General features: G+C 30.8%; 1 protein-coding gene across 1 annotated transcript in view; it reads left to right on the top strand.

Annotated features, from left to right (window-relative positions):
• The window catches only part of LOC114341913 (serrate RNA effector molecule homolog), a gene marked incomplete in the record, with an annotated part of 379,087 nt that overhangs the window by 237,037 nt on the left and 128,081 nt on the right, over positions 1–13,969 (top strand). The window contains 1 exon segment of the mRNA XM_050652039.1: positions 1–145. Within this exon segment, the coding sequence (XP_050507996.1) occupies positions 1–145 (145 nt within the window).

Below are 13,969 nucleotides of genomic sequence, written 5' to 3'. Positions count from 1 at the left end.
TTTAAATGCTGGCAAAATAGAATGTGTTAAGGTGGATTGTGCGGAAACCAATAAATTACTTAAATTACTAGATACTGTTGTTATCAAACTTGAGGGAGGTACCGATGAGGATTTGGCTGCTCTTGAACAAGAGTATGAAGGTAAATAATAAAAAACACTCAAAGTATTTTTTATATAATATCTTTACTGACATGTTCTATCGTTATATATATATATATATATATATATATATATATATATATATTAATAATTATAACTTCAAATTTGCTTACATCTTTATATCATTATTTTATACACTGTTAACTAACTTCTTTCCCAATCTATCGAGTTATTAAAGTAGTCTAACTACATTTGATTAATGTCCTTTTGACATATTTCAAAATTAATTTACGTTTACAATTTATATTTTTTAGAAGGAATTTTTATGTTTTTTATAAGTATGTTAGTTATTTTGTAAACCACGGGCAGGAAGTTTTTTATTTTTCTAGTTTTCATCTAAATTTAAACATTTGTATTTTTAGATTGTCTTGATAAAGGAAATAAATTGTCCGAAAGCTCGACAAAAGTTCAAAGTGTTTCACTTCTAATCAGCCCAAAACACATTGACTGCATTCCCCAAAATTATTCATTTTATACATATATATATATATATATATATATATATATATATATATATATATATATATATATATATATATATATATATATATATATATATATATATATTGATGCACGTTAAGTTGTGACTTCCGGTATACAGAAGAGGCTGTCCGACTTCCACCTTTTCTACTAGGAATTATTTTTTAAAAATTGTGTATTTGGTAAAAGGGGGGCTTATAAAATGGGTCTACCTATTGAGGGGAAAGGATTTACCAAAATAAATTTTGTATATATATACGTATATACCGAAGCGTACAGCATACGTTATGGCTTCCATATATAGGGTAGTTCAAGGCGCGTTGTCACTTCCAGCGGTATTGTCATATTTTGGAAGTCACAACGACTCGTCTGCTAGATTTACCTCCTATTTTGAGCGTAATGTGTGATCTTTTGAAACTTTTACTGTGAATACAGGTGTCTGTGTTTTAAAGTTGTCTATTTAAATTAAAATATTGATATTCTTTTGATTATACAGGTTTACAAAAAAATACATTTCGGACTATTTTGACGAAACCATATGACTAGGGGGGTTTTTGGGGTCGCTGGTTACGAATCCGGGGTTCGCTAACCTCTATCACGTCAGGTAAAGGTTATTTCAAGGACAAATCAAGATAAATCGACAGTCGCTCTGAAAAAGTATATTAGGAGGTTTTTGGGGTCGCTTATAGCGAATCCAGGATCCGCTGACCTCTATCACGTCTAGCTGAAGGTCATTTCGAGGTCAAATCAAGATAAATCAACACAATCGCTGTGAAAAAGTATATTAGGGTGTTTTTGGGGTCCCTGATCACAAAACTGGGGCCCGTTGAGCTCAACCACGTCAGGTAAAGGCCATTTCAAGGTCAAATCAATTTTGTTAACTCCTCCTGATTTGAACTTGAAATGACCTTTACATGACGTGGTAGAGCTCAACGGACCGCAGTTTTCATGATCAGCGACCCCAAAACTCCTTATACTTTCAGAGCAATTGTGTCAATTTATGTTGAATTGACTTTAAAATGACGTTGAACTAGACGAGATAGAGGTCAGCGGACTCCGGATTCGTCTTCAGCGACCCCAAGAACCCCCTAATATACTTTTTCAGAGCGACTGTCGATTTATCTTAATTTGACCTTGAAATTACCTTTACCTGACGCGATAGAGGTGAGCAGACCCCGGATTTGTGATCAGCCACTCCAAAAACCCCCTTGTCATATGGTTTCGTCAAATTGTCCGAAATTTAGTTTTTTTTTTGTAAACCTGTGTTATTTATGATAATATGATTGATATTTATTTTACAAAAATACTAATATATTATTATTGCTGTAAAATGGATTTATTTTAATTAATTAAAAAAGTGTTAATAGTAAGTCGTTTATTTATGAAAATTATATCAAAAATGTTAATAAATAAATTTGAACTTATAGAAAATTTTAATATTTTAGATTTTATTACAGGCACCGTTCTTTTAATTTTTGATGTACCAATAATAATATGTAATCAAAAATTAAATGGCTAAACCCTCCAGGTGGGGATTAGCCGCTAAAAAGCTATCTAGATCCATCTTTTTGGAGCAGATTTTTCCCAATCTGCTACTCGATACTATTGACTATGCTTCTCCATTTCTTTCTATCCTCTTTTGTTTTTCTGCTAGTCTCTAATTCCTGCCCTATATAAATCTTCCTTTAATTCCTGTAACCATTTATTCTAGTTCCTCCGCGTCTTCTTCTAACTCCGGGTCTCCATTGTAAAATTGAGTTTATAGTTGTTGCGCTACCTGCTCTACATATATGCCCCAACAATCCAACTCTGTGCCCAAATCTGAAAATCTGGAATAATATCTACCCGGGTCGAAACATTTTTTTTAATATATGAAAATAGTTATTTATGAAACGGAGCGAGTGCTATACATCGCGAAGTTCGCAAAAAGTACTTCACGCACAATTTCATACAATATTTTATCTACGATAAACAAATAAAAATACTGTAACTCTTCGTCACTGGAATTCATTTCTATTCTACAATTCTTAGAACTTTGACATATAAAAATTCTAATTTCTTTCAAACCACAAAACTGTCAAATTTTTTTTTGTAATTTATTGCTCATTATGTCATCACCTCTCTTGTGCTCTGCACAAGAGGTCTAAGGTTAGAGCTAAGAATAAGGTTGGCTAGGTGCTACGTTTTCTCGACTCTGTTTTACGGAATGGAAGCTTGGACCTTGAATGCGGCATCAATGAAAAAACTGGAATCATTCGAGATGTGGGTATATAGAAGAATTCTAAAAATATCATGGACAGAACACGTCACAAACAAAGAGGTTCTGAGAAAGGTGAATAAAGAAATGGAAGTCTTAAATACAATTAAAACCAGAAAATTGGAATATCTCGGACATATTACACGTGGAGAGAGATACAACTTGCTCCAACTCATTATGCAGGGAAAGATTCAAGGAAAAAGAAGCATAGGGAGACGCAGAATATCGTGGTTGCGCAACCTGAGAGAATGGTACGGATGTACATCAAACGAACTTTTCAGAGCAGCCGTCTCCAAGGTCCGAATAGCTATGATGATTGCCGACCTCCTTCGCGGAGATGGCACTTGAAGAAAAAGAAGATGTCATCACCATGAAACGCGAAAGTTAAGAAAGAATATTTGATTATATGAAATTGTGTCAAAAACAGTGAGAAAAAGTAAATCCCATTTAAAATACATTGTTACTTCATGCTTACTTTAAAGCACTGCTATCTATAATGACAGTTTTCACAAACTAAAAATTTATATATAATATGACATAGAGTAGACAAAAGTCATTTATTAATTATTAATTGATTATAGTCAGAAGAAAATTAGATCATGCACCCCTTGTTCTTTATAATTGTTAACATACTAAATTACATATCCAATAATTATTGTTATCCATTAAATAGATCGATGCAGATCGGCCTTATATCGGATCCTCTTCTATTAGTCCGTTCGCTGACGGTAAAATATTGCAAAACCCATAAATTTTAAAAAACGACTTAAGATTGACATGAAATTTGGCATACACATAGGTAACATATCAAAGAAGAAAATTGATATTGTGCCGATGTTTTCTTTTGCCATGGGGGTGACTTTCACCTCGTCTAGGGATGAAAAAATTACGTTTAAAATAAGTCCGGAAATGGATTAACTGACTAATTCTAAGGAACTATTGTTCTTTTTTGTTCTTTTTTCAACAAAAAAAAAAAACACATTTTAACGGTTTTTTTGCAATTAACTCAAAAAGTAAGTATTTTATCGAAAAAAACATTCTTAAGAAAAATACAGCCCATAAAAAAATGGTGTACTTATGTATGAGATCCCTAGACCCAGTAAAAGAAGAGTTGTAACTAATGACAAATAGGTTCATACACGTCAAATTTCAAATTGAATATTCCAACGTGAAGTGTCAAAAACTAAAGCACTTTTTGGGGAACACTCATTACAACTTTTTTGTAGTGTTTAAAAAAAGGTTAAAAAGTTTTTAGCATTAAATTAAGGAAGTTAGCAAATAAAATTTATCGTCACCACTTCACAAGTTGATTTACTCGTGTATGTATTGTTTATAAATATGATCTGTAAGCTTCATTGGTTCAAAGTGCTTATTTTTGAATGGTATATAATTGAAAGGGATTGAACTAGTCACTAACCAACTGTGTATGCCAATTTTGAACAGCCATATCTTAACCAATATTTGTCTCAAAGAAAAAAACATAATCCTAAATATTCAGAAAAGCAAAACCTACATTTTTTACACTTTGTAATTTTTGGTAGCACTAATAAATTTTATGTCATTTTGAAAAAAAAAATCATCTCTTTCAAAATTTAAACAATTTTACTTTAAAACCCAATTTTTTCAAAAATTAGCCCTTTACTTAGCCCGAATTAAGGGGTGATTTTCGGAGTTTTTTAAGAAAAATAGGACCTACTTTATTTTGAAAGTATCTTTCTTAATTTTAACGCTAGAAACTTTTTTAGAAAACATAAAAAAGATTTTTTTTAAACTTTAAAAAGTTGTAATAAGTTTTTTCAGAACAGTGTATCATTTTTTAGTTGCTATCATTTTTTGGTTATTTCACGTGAAATTATTCATTTTTAAATTTGACGAATATGAACCTGTTTCCTGTTTTACATTAGCTACAAAGCTACAACTTTGCTTCTACTGATTCTAAAAAGTTATACGTACATCAATTTTGTTACTTTATAAGCTATATTTTTAATGTTTTTCCCGATAACATACCTACTTACTTTTTGAGTCATTGGCAAAAAACCGTATAAAAGTGTTTTTTGTTGGAAAATTGACATATCGACTAGCCAATAACTCAAAAAGTATTAACTTAGTGAAAAATTCTATATAACAGAAGTTGCTTAGAATTAGTGTGTTCAGGGTCGGCGATAACGGGCCTGCAAGGGATGCACTGCAGGCGGGTGCCCCTGTTTGGGGGGCGCCAAAATGAGCTTGTTTCTGCTGGTGTTATGTAAAATACTAAGATAAAAAAATTCATTTTTTAAATGTGGTTTAAATTCGTCATAATACCCTAATCTGTGTTTGTTAATTTTGATTATCACACAACATGTAAAATATACAAAAATATGCAATGCGGCAAAGAATTCTTTCCGTGTAGTAATATAATTTATTGGCCAAAGATATTATATCTCAACCAAACAACCTTGCTCTTAATGGGAATGCTTTGTTTATTTTCTCCAAATTTCTTGCAAGTTGTAGTTTAGTCAGCAGTTATGAGAGGAAGTGAATCATTTCTAGTAAAATAAACAAGATTGTGATACTGCTTTCTTGCGGCTTGTCTAATTTAAGTATTATGTAGTTTACCTCTTAATTTAAGTATTGAGCTAAGGATTAATTCCATAAAAACATAATGTTTTGTATTTAAAATAAACATTTTAGTATTGTTTCATGTGATTATAATACAGAATAGTTTGTCAGTTGTATACTCTTCATCTGCAGTTAAAGAATCCAGTGTTGTACTTATTCAATTAATATAAAATTATATTTGTTAAATACTCAGTACTATTATTAAAATATACTTTCACATTACTACAGAAGCATAATCTTGAGGTTTTAAAGTTATTATTTTTATGTAGGTAAATAAAAATGCATTCAAAAAAAAATTAGCAGAAAAGCCGAAAAAGAAGAAATGACAAAAGACAATCTCAGTTCTTTTAGCTAATTTCTTAAAAGAGTTAAAGTGAAGTTGTTTTGTCAGATGATGGGTTCAATAAATCTGTACGGAACTTTATTTACCGGGGACATTTGCGGATAGCGGGACACCGACTTAGTCGGTGCCCGGAACACACATTTTTAGGACACAGTCCAAAATCAAGCATTAATAGAGATAAAAGCTCTTCTAGCTACCCCTAAAATCAGGTGGTTTAACCATATAAAGTAAACCGAGGTAAACAAGGGCATCCTAGCAAGGGAATGCGAGGGCATCCAACGTAACGATTAGTACAAAGTCTCCTCATTCGTTATATACTGCGAAGGGGGATAGTGGTATAGCTTGGGGGTCAGATAGGTTACAACTCTAGGTTACGCAGTGTGACCGGTTTGATTTTCGTACATGTGGGTCTCACTGTTCCATTAGAACCCACATAATGTCCCCGAGGCTGGGGTTGTACGAGTATCTGTGTGTATGTGGGGGGGGGGGGGGCCTTTGCTAGTTTTGCAGGCGGGCACCTTATACCCTAGCGCCGGCACTGAGTGTGTTTATCCATTTCCGAACTTATTTTGAACGTATATTTTTCACCTCCGATTAGAGGAGAAACTCAACCCCCAGGGCAAAGTTTTCTTTTCACTTTTTTTCTTTTACATGGGTCCTATGTGTAAGCTAAATTTCACGTCAATCCGTTCTTTAAAATTTGGAGCAAAAACCGTTAATGAACTATACTATCTCCGTAAGATCGTAAAAAACGAATCAGAATATTTTTCCTATCGACTAAGATACAACCTGGAATACCTACTTTCAATACACCAATAATAATTATTGCGTTTTTTATAAATGCATAAAAGCATAATATTTTGGTGCATATTTCAATTCAACTGTTTTTTGCATAATTTAAGGTTTTTTAAGTGCATATTTCCCGATCTCTATTAATTTAATGTATTTCTCCACGAGTTTACAGCAAAAATCTTGATAATTATGTTTGTTTTGACTGTTTTGTTTGTATAATTATTGTTTTATCATAGAGTCAAAGTCTCCCTTCAATCCCAAACATTTTTAAACGAAAATATAATTTTTATTGGATATGTTCAATCAAGCAGACATTCCGTTAACATTTTTAGTCACAACATAATATCAATGTTAAAGTATTATTAGAGCAACGCGTTATGGTGTCACATTTCTTTTAATGACCGACACACAAAATATTTTAATGACGGATCCCACACTAAGAGAACCAGATTTTTATTACCTACTGCTGATAAGGTAAAGAGTTGCCAAATATCACTCGTTGTCATCTCTGTGTTAATTTGAAATAATAAAATATAAATATTTTAGTTTTGTATTCTAAAATATTTGGAAAAAATACCTATGTATTTTTTTTTTTTCATTTAGGTACACATCATTTTAAGGGATTGTCCGGAAGAGTACAGGCTCAACATATCGGCAAATGAATTTTGTTTTAAATACCGTCCGTATAGAGGAGGTGCTCGTTGGGGATAGGCGCAAAATCTTAGTCCAATGCTAATTAAATGCATTAATTTTTTTCGAATTCTGAGAAAACTAATAAGTATTTTTGAAAAATTTAAACGCAGAATGGAAGCTTACATTATTACCGAGGGCAGAAAGTCCCTGAAAACTTATATAATGTTTATTTTAATAACTTATATACCTAATATATGTTTATTTTAATAAAGATAATGGGATGAAAAAATAAGAGAAAAGTTAGTGTGATTTTTAATTTCGAATATTTCATTCAAAAGAAACTTTTTTTTATTCTAAGGGACTTTCGGTCCCCCGTAATAATGTTATCTTTCATTCTGGGTGTATGTTTTAAAAAATATTTATTAGTTTTCTCAGGATTCGAAAAAAATAAATGTATTTAAATATCATTGGACAGAGATTTTGCGCCTACCCCCTTAAGAGAGAGTTTACTGTATTTTATATTATTACTAGAATTTATTACTTTAAACTTTTTATCGCTCTTGATTCATTTTATCGTGTATTTAATTCCATTCAATTGTAATTGTACATTCAATTTTTTTGTAATTTTTACACGTTTTATTACTTTCGAAATAACAATAACTATAAAATCGATTTTTCAGCCTACTTGAGTCAAAAAATACACAATTTTCGGAAATTTCGTTAAATGAGAACATTTACCTACATTTCTTGTATTTAAGCTTTTAATAAAATTTTTAAAAATAATTTAGATTATTTAATAGATACATTCACCGGTACGAAAAACGGGCACCCCAAAAAATGGGTCATTTTTGATGGCTCGTATCTCCTAAACCTATTCTCCGATTTAAGTATTTCTTTAATATGTTATACAGGGGCGTAGCTACCGCCGTATCAGCCGTATCAATTATACGGGGCCCCCGACATTTAAGGGCCCCATCGCGGCATATCGAAACAAAATTCCATTTACAAAGATTTAACTAAATATTCTACAATTATTTCACTATTAAAACGCTTTGAAACAGTGTATGTTGTTTGGATATCAACATTTTGGTGTAGTGGATTCTTTAAATGTGTATAATATACACATACCTATGTAAATCATATCTATCTATTATCTATTCTCTGCCCCATAAGAACAGAGCTTTATTGTTTTCAAGGTACCTCTCATTGTCAATTCCGTTGGCTGTGTGTGAGTTATTGTATAAAATATATTGAAGAATGCCGAATTGCAATTTTTGTAATCGCTATATCTTTGAATATTTGAGACAGTATGTATTGTTCCGGTATATTATGTATGTTCGTATAATCTGTTCTTTATTTATAATTGTATTTATGTATATCTACATTTCTCCAAGAAATTATCCTACCACCTTAAAAATGGGTCATTTTTTATGTCTCATATTTCCCAAACCTGTTTTCCGATTTAAGTGATTTTTTTAAATGTTATAGTCGTATTTTTGAATAATATCGTTGTAATAATATTGTTGCTAAACAGGTAAATTGTCATTGTATACTGGGTGTACCAATCAAAAAGTAATTTTTTCTCAAAGTTCACCACACCCTGTGGAATATTCTTGCATTTATAAAATATGTACTGAAATTAAAACCCAACTATAGCCTCATGTGTTCTTAACATTCTGTTTTTCGATTCATTCGCTTATGTTGGATAGTAAAAAAGTTAGGTGATACTTTAACAACTAGCCTTATTTTTCATCGATACAGGGTGTTTTTAAATAAGTATGGCAAACTTTAAAGGCTAATTTAATTCTGCATGAAAAAATAATGACAGTTTGCTTTATAAACGTATGTCGGAGATAGGGGGTGTTGATATTTTTCTTACAAACTGACGATTTACTTATTACTCTAAAACCGGTTGATATATGCAAATGAAATTTGGTGGGTCTTAACAGAATTTCATGTTTACCATTGGCGTACACATGGGTCATATTAATCGTATGCGCGCCAATGATGAATATTAAATTGACAATAAATAAATCGTCAGATTGTAAGAAAAATTGTAATAATCCTATGTCGGAGACGAAGCATTTGCACACTAGCAGGTTAATAAAACAAACGCAAACTGTCATTATTTTTTCATGCAGAATTACCCCATAGAGTTTGCCATACTTATTTAAAAACACTCTGTATTGACGAAAAACAAGGCTAGTTGTTAAAGTACCTAACTTTTTTATTATCCAACATAAGAATGAATGAACCAAAAGCGAATGAATAAAACAACAGAATGTTGGCTATAATAGCTTAATAAAATAAAAAAAATCAAAAGGTAATTCCGTACTAAATTTAGGTTAGAACTAAATTTTTATCAAAGTTTCTCTCTCGCTCTCTTGTCGTTTCCCCATTACTGAGGGATCGTAATTTCCCCAATATTCCTAACAATGTTTCTCCATTGGTGTCTATCTTCAGCCGCTCTAAGAGCTTCGCAGAATGAGTTTCCAGCTGAATTCTTTATTTGGTCGGACCATCTTGTTGGTGATCGTCCTCTTGATCTTCTCCCCGGAACGTTTCCAGAAACAATTAATCTCTCCAAACTGTCGTCACCTCTACGAACCACGTGACCAAAGAATTGCAGAATTCGTTGCAGACATATTGTGGACAGCCTGTGGAAATACAAAAGATATTTTCAAGAAAGTATCCAAATTATAATATGATTTGGATACTTTCTTGAAAATATCTTTTGTATTCTTCAACGGGATCACTGTTTAAATAATTAAAAAGGTTTCATTTTTGCACAATATTTACTTTTTTCACTTCTCTGCAGTAATTCACGCTTTTATGAAGGTCTATACGATTTTTTTTCTACAAAGTTGAAGAATAAAGCTTTCACTTAAGATTTACTAAATTAAATTTGACCCCTGTTTATTTAAATAATTATATTCAAAATTTAAAACACAAATAAAATATGCACCATAAAATATTTTCTTTTATACGAGAAGTTCATGTTACAATTTATGAGATATTGAATTTTTTAACCCCAGCGACGTTATTTAAAAAAGAAGTAATAAACAAATTAGAACAATTTTTAAATGCCATTTTAGAGAAGAGTTTAATTAAAATTTGAATTTATCAATACATTTATTGAAAACATACATAAAAATAAAAATAATGAGATCTTTTGCAGGTTTAAATTCTTTTGGCAACAACCGCGTTTTTGCAATTGAAAATATAGTGACATTTAATAAACAAATTCAATATCTCATAAATTATTAAATATTTTTCGACCAATTTTTTTGCTTAATACTGGAAAATAGCGCAACTTCTTCTATAAAACAAAATATTTTATAGTGCTTATTTAAATCGCAAATACTATTTTTTTGCAAATTTGTTTTTAAAGTTTTATATACAATTATTTAAATAAATAGGGAGTCAAATTGAATTTAGTACGTCTTAGGTGAAAGACTTACCCTTCAGCTTTGCAGAAAAATATTCTAAACACCTTCATTAAAACGTGAATTAACTCAGCAGTTAAAAAAGTAAATATGGTGCAAAAATGACCCTTTTTTAATTATTTAAACAATGATCCTCTTATATGATTTGGATACTTTCTTGAAAATATCTTTTGTACTCACCTAAACTTTGATAAAAAATTTGTTCCAACCTGTACGAATTTACATTTTGATTTACATGTAGTGTAATTTTATTTTACTAGTACTAGACTATAATTATGTAGTCGGGTTTTAATTTCAGCATTTTACAAATGCTACAATATTCCACAGGGTAACGCGAACTTTGAGAGAAAAAATCACAGTTTGATTGGTACACACTGTACATAATGACAACGCATCTGTCTAGCAACAATATTATTACAATGACATTGTTAAAGAATAAGGCTATAACATATTAAAAAATCACTTAAATCATACAACAGGTTCAGGAAATTCGAGACATCAAAAATGACCAATTTTTAGGTGGTACATACGTTAATTTCTTGAAGAAGTGTATTTGCCTGTCGCTCGCCGTTATACCATAACAACAGAGCTTCTTTGTTTAAGCTCATTTGCAATGCCCATTCATCCTTGGATTGAAAAAGCTGAATCTGTTTTCAAACAATGAGTCTCCACAATTCAAATCTATTTTTCGACTTTGGTTAATTAAAATTTATTAGGTTTATTATTATTATCTATATTTGGGTGTTTTGTGTGTTTTGTTTTATTTCATTATCTTTTATTTTGTACTAATATTGACGATTTATGTAATTTCGGTAAACTGTATTTGTTTTTGTTTTTTTTCCGACTTTTTGTAAGCTTTGTCCATAAAATTGTAAAATTTTCAGTGGCAATAAAGCATATTTCTATTCGATTCTATACAAGCGTTTTTGCTTCTTTTGTCGCGGGGGAAAAGGGCCCCGCGACAAACTTTGATATGGGGCCCCCGTGGGGCTAGCTACGCCACTGATGTTATAGCCTTATTCTTTAACTATATCGCTGTAATAATATTGTTTCTAGACAGGTAAATTATCATTGTATACTGGGCGTACCAATCAAACTGTTTTTTTTTCAATTTTCACAACACTCTGTGGAATATTTTAGTCTTTATACAATATTGAAATTAAAACCCAACTATAGCCCCAGGTTTTCTTAATGTTCTGTTTGTTATTCATTCGCTTATGTTGGATAATAAAAAAGTTAGGGATTTTAACAACTAAACATGTTCTTTATCAATACATGGTGTTTCTAAATAAGTGCGACAAACTTTAAGGGGTAATTCTGCATGAAAAAATAATGATCGTTTACTTGATAAAGCTATGTCTGCAAATGCTTGCAAATATAAAATTATTTTGCCAAACGGTCATTATTTTTTCATGCAGAAATTACCCCTTAAAGTTTGTCGCACTTATATTTAGAAACACCTGTATCGATAAAGAACATGGCTAGTTGTTAAAGTCCTTAACTTTTTTATTATCCAACGTAAGCGAATGAATAAAAAAACAGAATGTTAACAAAACCTGGAGCTATAGTTAGGCTTTAATTTAAATATTTTATAAAGGCTAGAATATTCCACAGGGTGTTGTGAAAATTGAGAAAAAAAAACCCAGTTTGATTGGTACACCCGGTATACAATGAAAATTTACCTGTCTATCAACAATGTTATCATAGTTATATTGTTAAATAATAAGGCTATAACATATTAAAAAAATTACTTAAATCGGACCAAAGGTTTGGGAGATACGAGACATCAAAAATTACCCATTTTTTTGGGGTGCCCGTTTTCGTGCCGGTGAGTGTAGATTAAATTAGAAGTTCATTGTAAAAAAGGAAGTAAACAAAAACACGAGAAAAATGAATTATATAAGTAAATAGGTAAGTAAATATTATAGATTAAAATAAGTACAGAAAATATATAATTATAGAGATATATAATCACTTATTGTACCTTCATTTAAGGCTAACTTTAAAAGTAAAACAGATCTGCTATTATTCATGTTTAAAAATAAAAGGCACACAAAACACTAAGTACGATTAGGACCGCGAATCTACCACAGATAAATGTCTGGAAACCGTTACACAGGGTTGCCAAAAAACGGAAGTCACACCGAGCGGTGTGGTATACGGAAGACGCTACGCGTTGTGTACATAACCTGTACAGTAGCACGGGAGCGACACTAGCGCTGGTGATATACCGTCGAACTAAAATCTGATCTTATGATGTTAGATACGATATGACTTCCAGCGAAATTTTTAATATAAGCCTTCTGATACCATCTAGTAGCCAAATTCGTAAAAATATAGGCAAAACGTTGTGACTTCCGAAATCGGAAGTCATAACGGTATATATGAAGTAACAACGTATTACGAGAATCTACTTTGGAAGTCACATGGATACATGTATCAATATATATATATATATATATATATATATATAATATATAATATATATATATATTATAGTATATATATATATATATAAAACACTTTTGAGTTTCGGTGGGTTGGAGTCAATAAAAAGGGGCTGTTAGAATACTATTTTTTATTACTCGAGCTTTCGAATGTGTTTACATTCATTTTCAAGAGCTAAAAAGTAACTGATAAAGTGGAAACAAAGATCATGTAAAAATATAACTCACCAGATAAATCTAGATTGGTTATTAAAACTTGCTAACATTAATACATATAAATAAGAGGAAAACTATTAATATCCATAAAATGAATTCTTCCCAGACTGCATAATATAAATTAATGGCCAAAAGATTAAATTTTGAAATGAATTTTGAATTTGTATGATCGGTAAATTGGAAAAAAATTTAATACAAAAAGTCAATGTCAGTGAAAAAATCAGCCTACATCGACAAGTAGCTAAAAGTAATTTATTTAAATATATTATAACGTGATGATTTGTTAAAAAAAAGAAAGAAGAAATAAATAAGTAGAGAAAAAAATATTTTAGTAGTTTACAGAAGTACAAAAGAAATGTAATAAGGATGTGAAAAAAGTGAAATATTTATGGTGCTCTGAATATTATTTAAAATTATAAGGAAATGATGTAATTATAAATTTTGCTTAAATTTGAATTTCTGATCTTTTATTTAAACTATGATCACTTCTACTAATAGATACCATTTCCAAAAAAGTCCTTTTGAATTTATTACCTTCATTGCACAAAATTTTTATGTTGTCAAAATCCATGATATGATCTTTGTCAATCACATG

Source organism: Diabrotica virgifera, chromosome 5, assembly GCF_917563875.1.
Source record: "Diabrotica virgifera virgifera chromosome 5, PGI_DIABVI_V3a".
Classification (NCBI taxonomy): domain Eukaryota; kingdom Metazoa; phylum Arthropoda; class Insecta; order Coleoptera; family Chrysomelidae; genus Diabrotica; species Diabrotica virgifera.
This window is presented reverse-complemented; position numbering and strand designations above follow the sequence as displayed.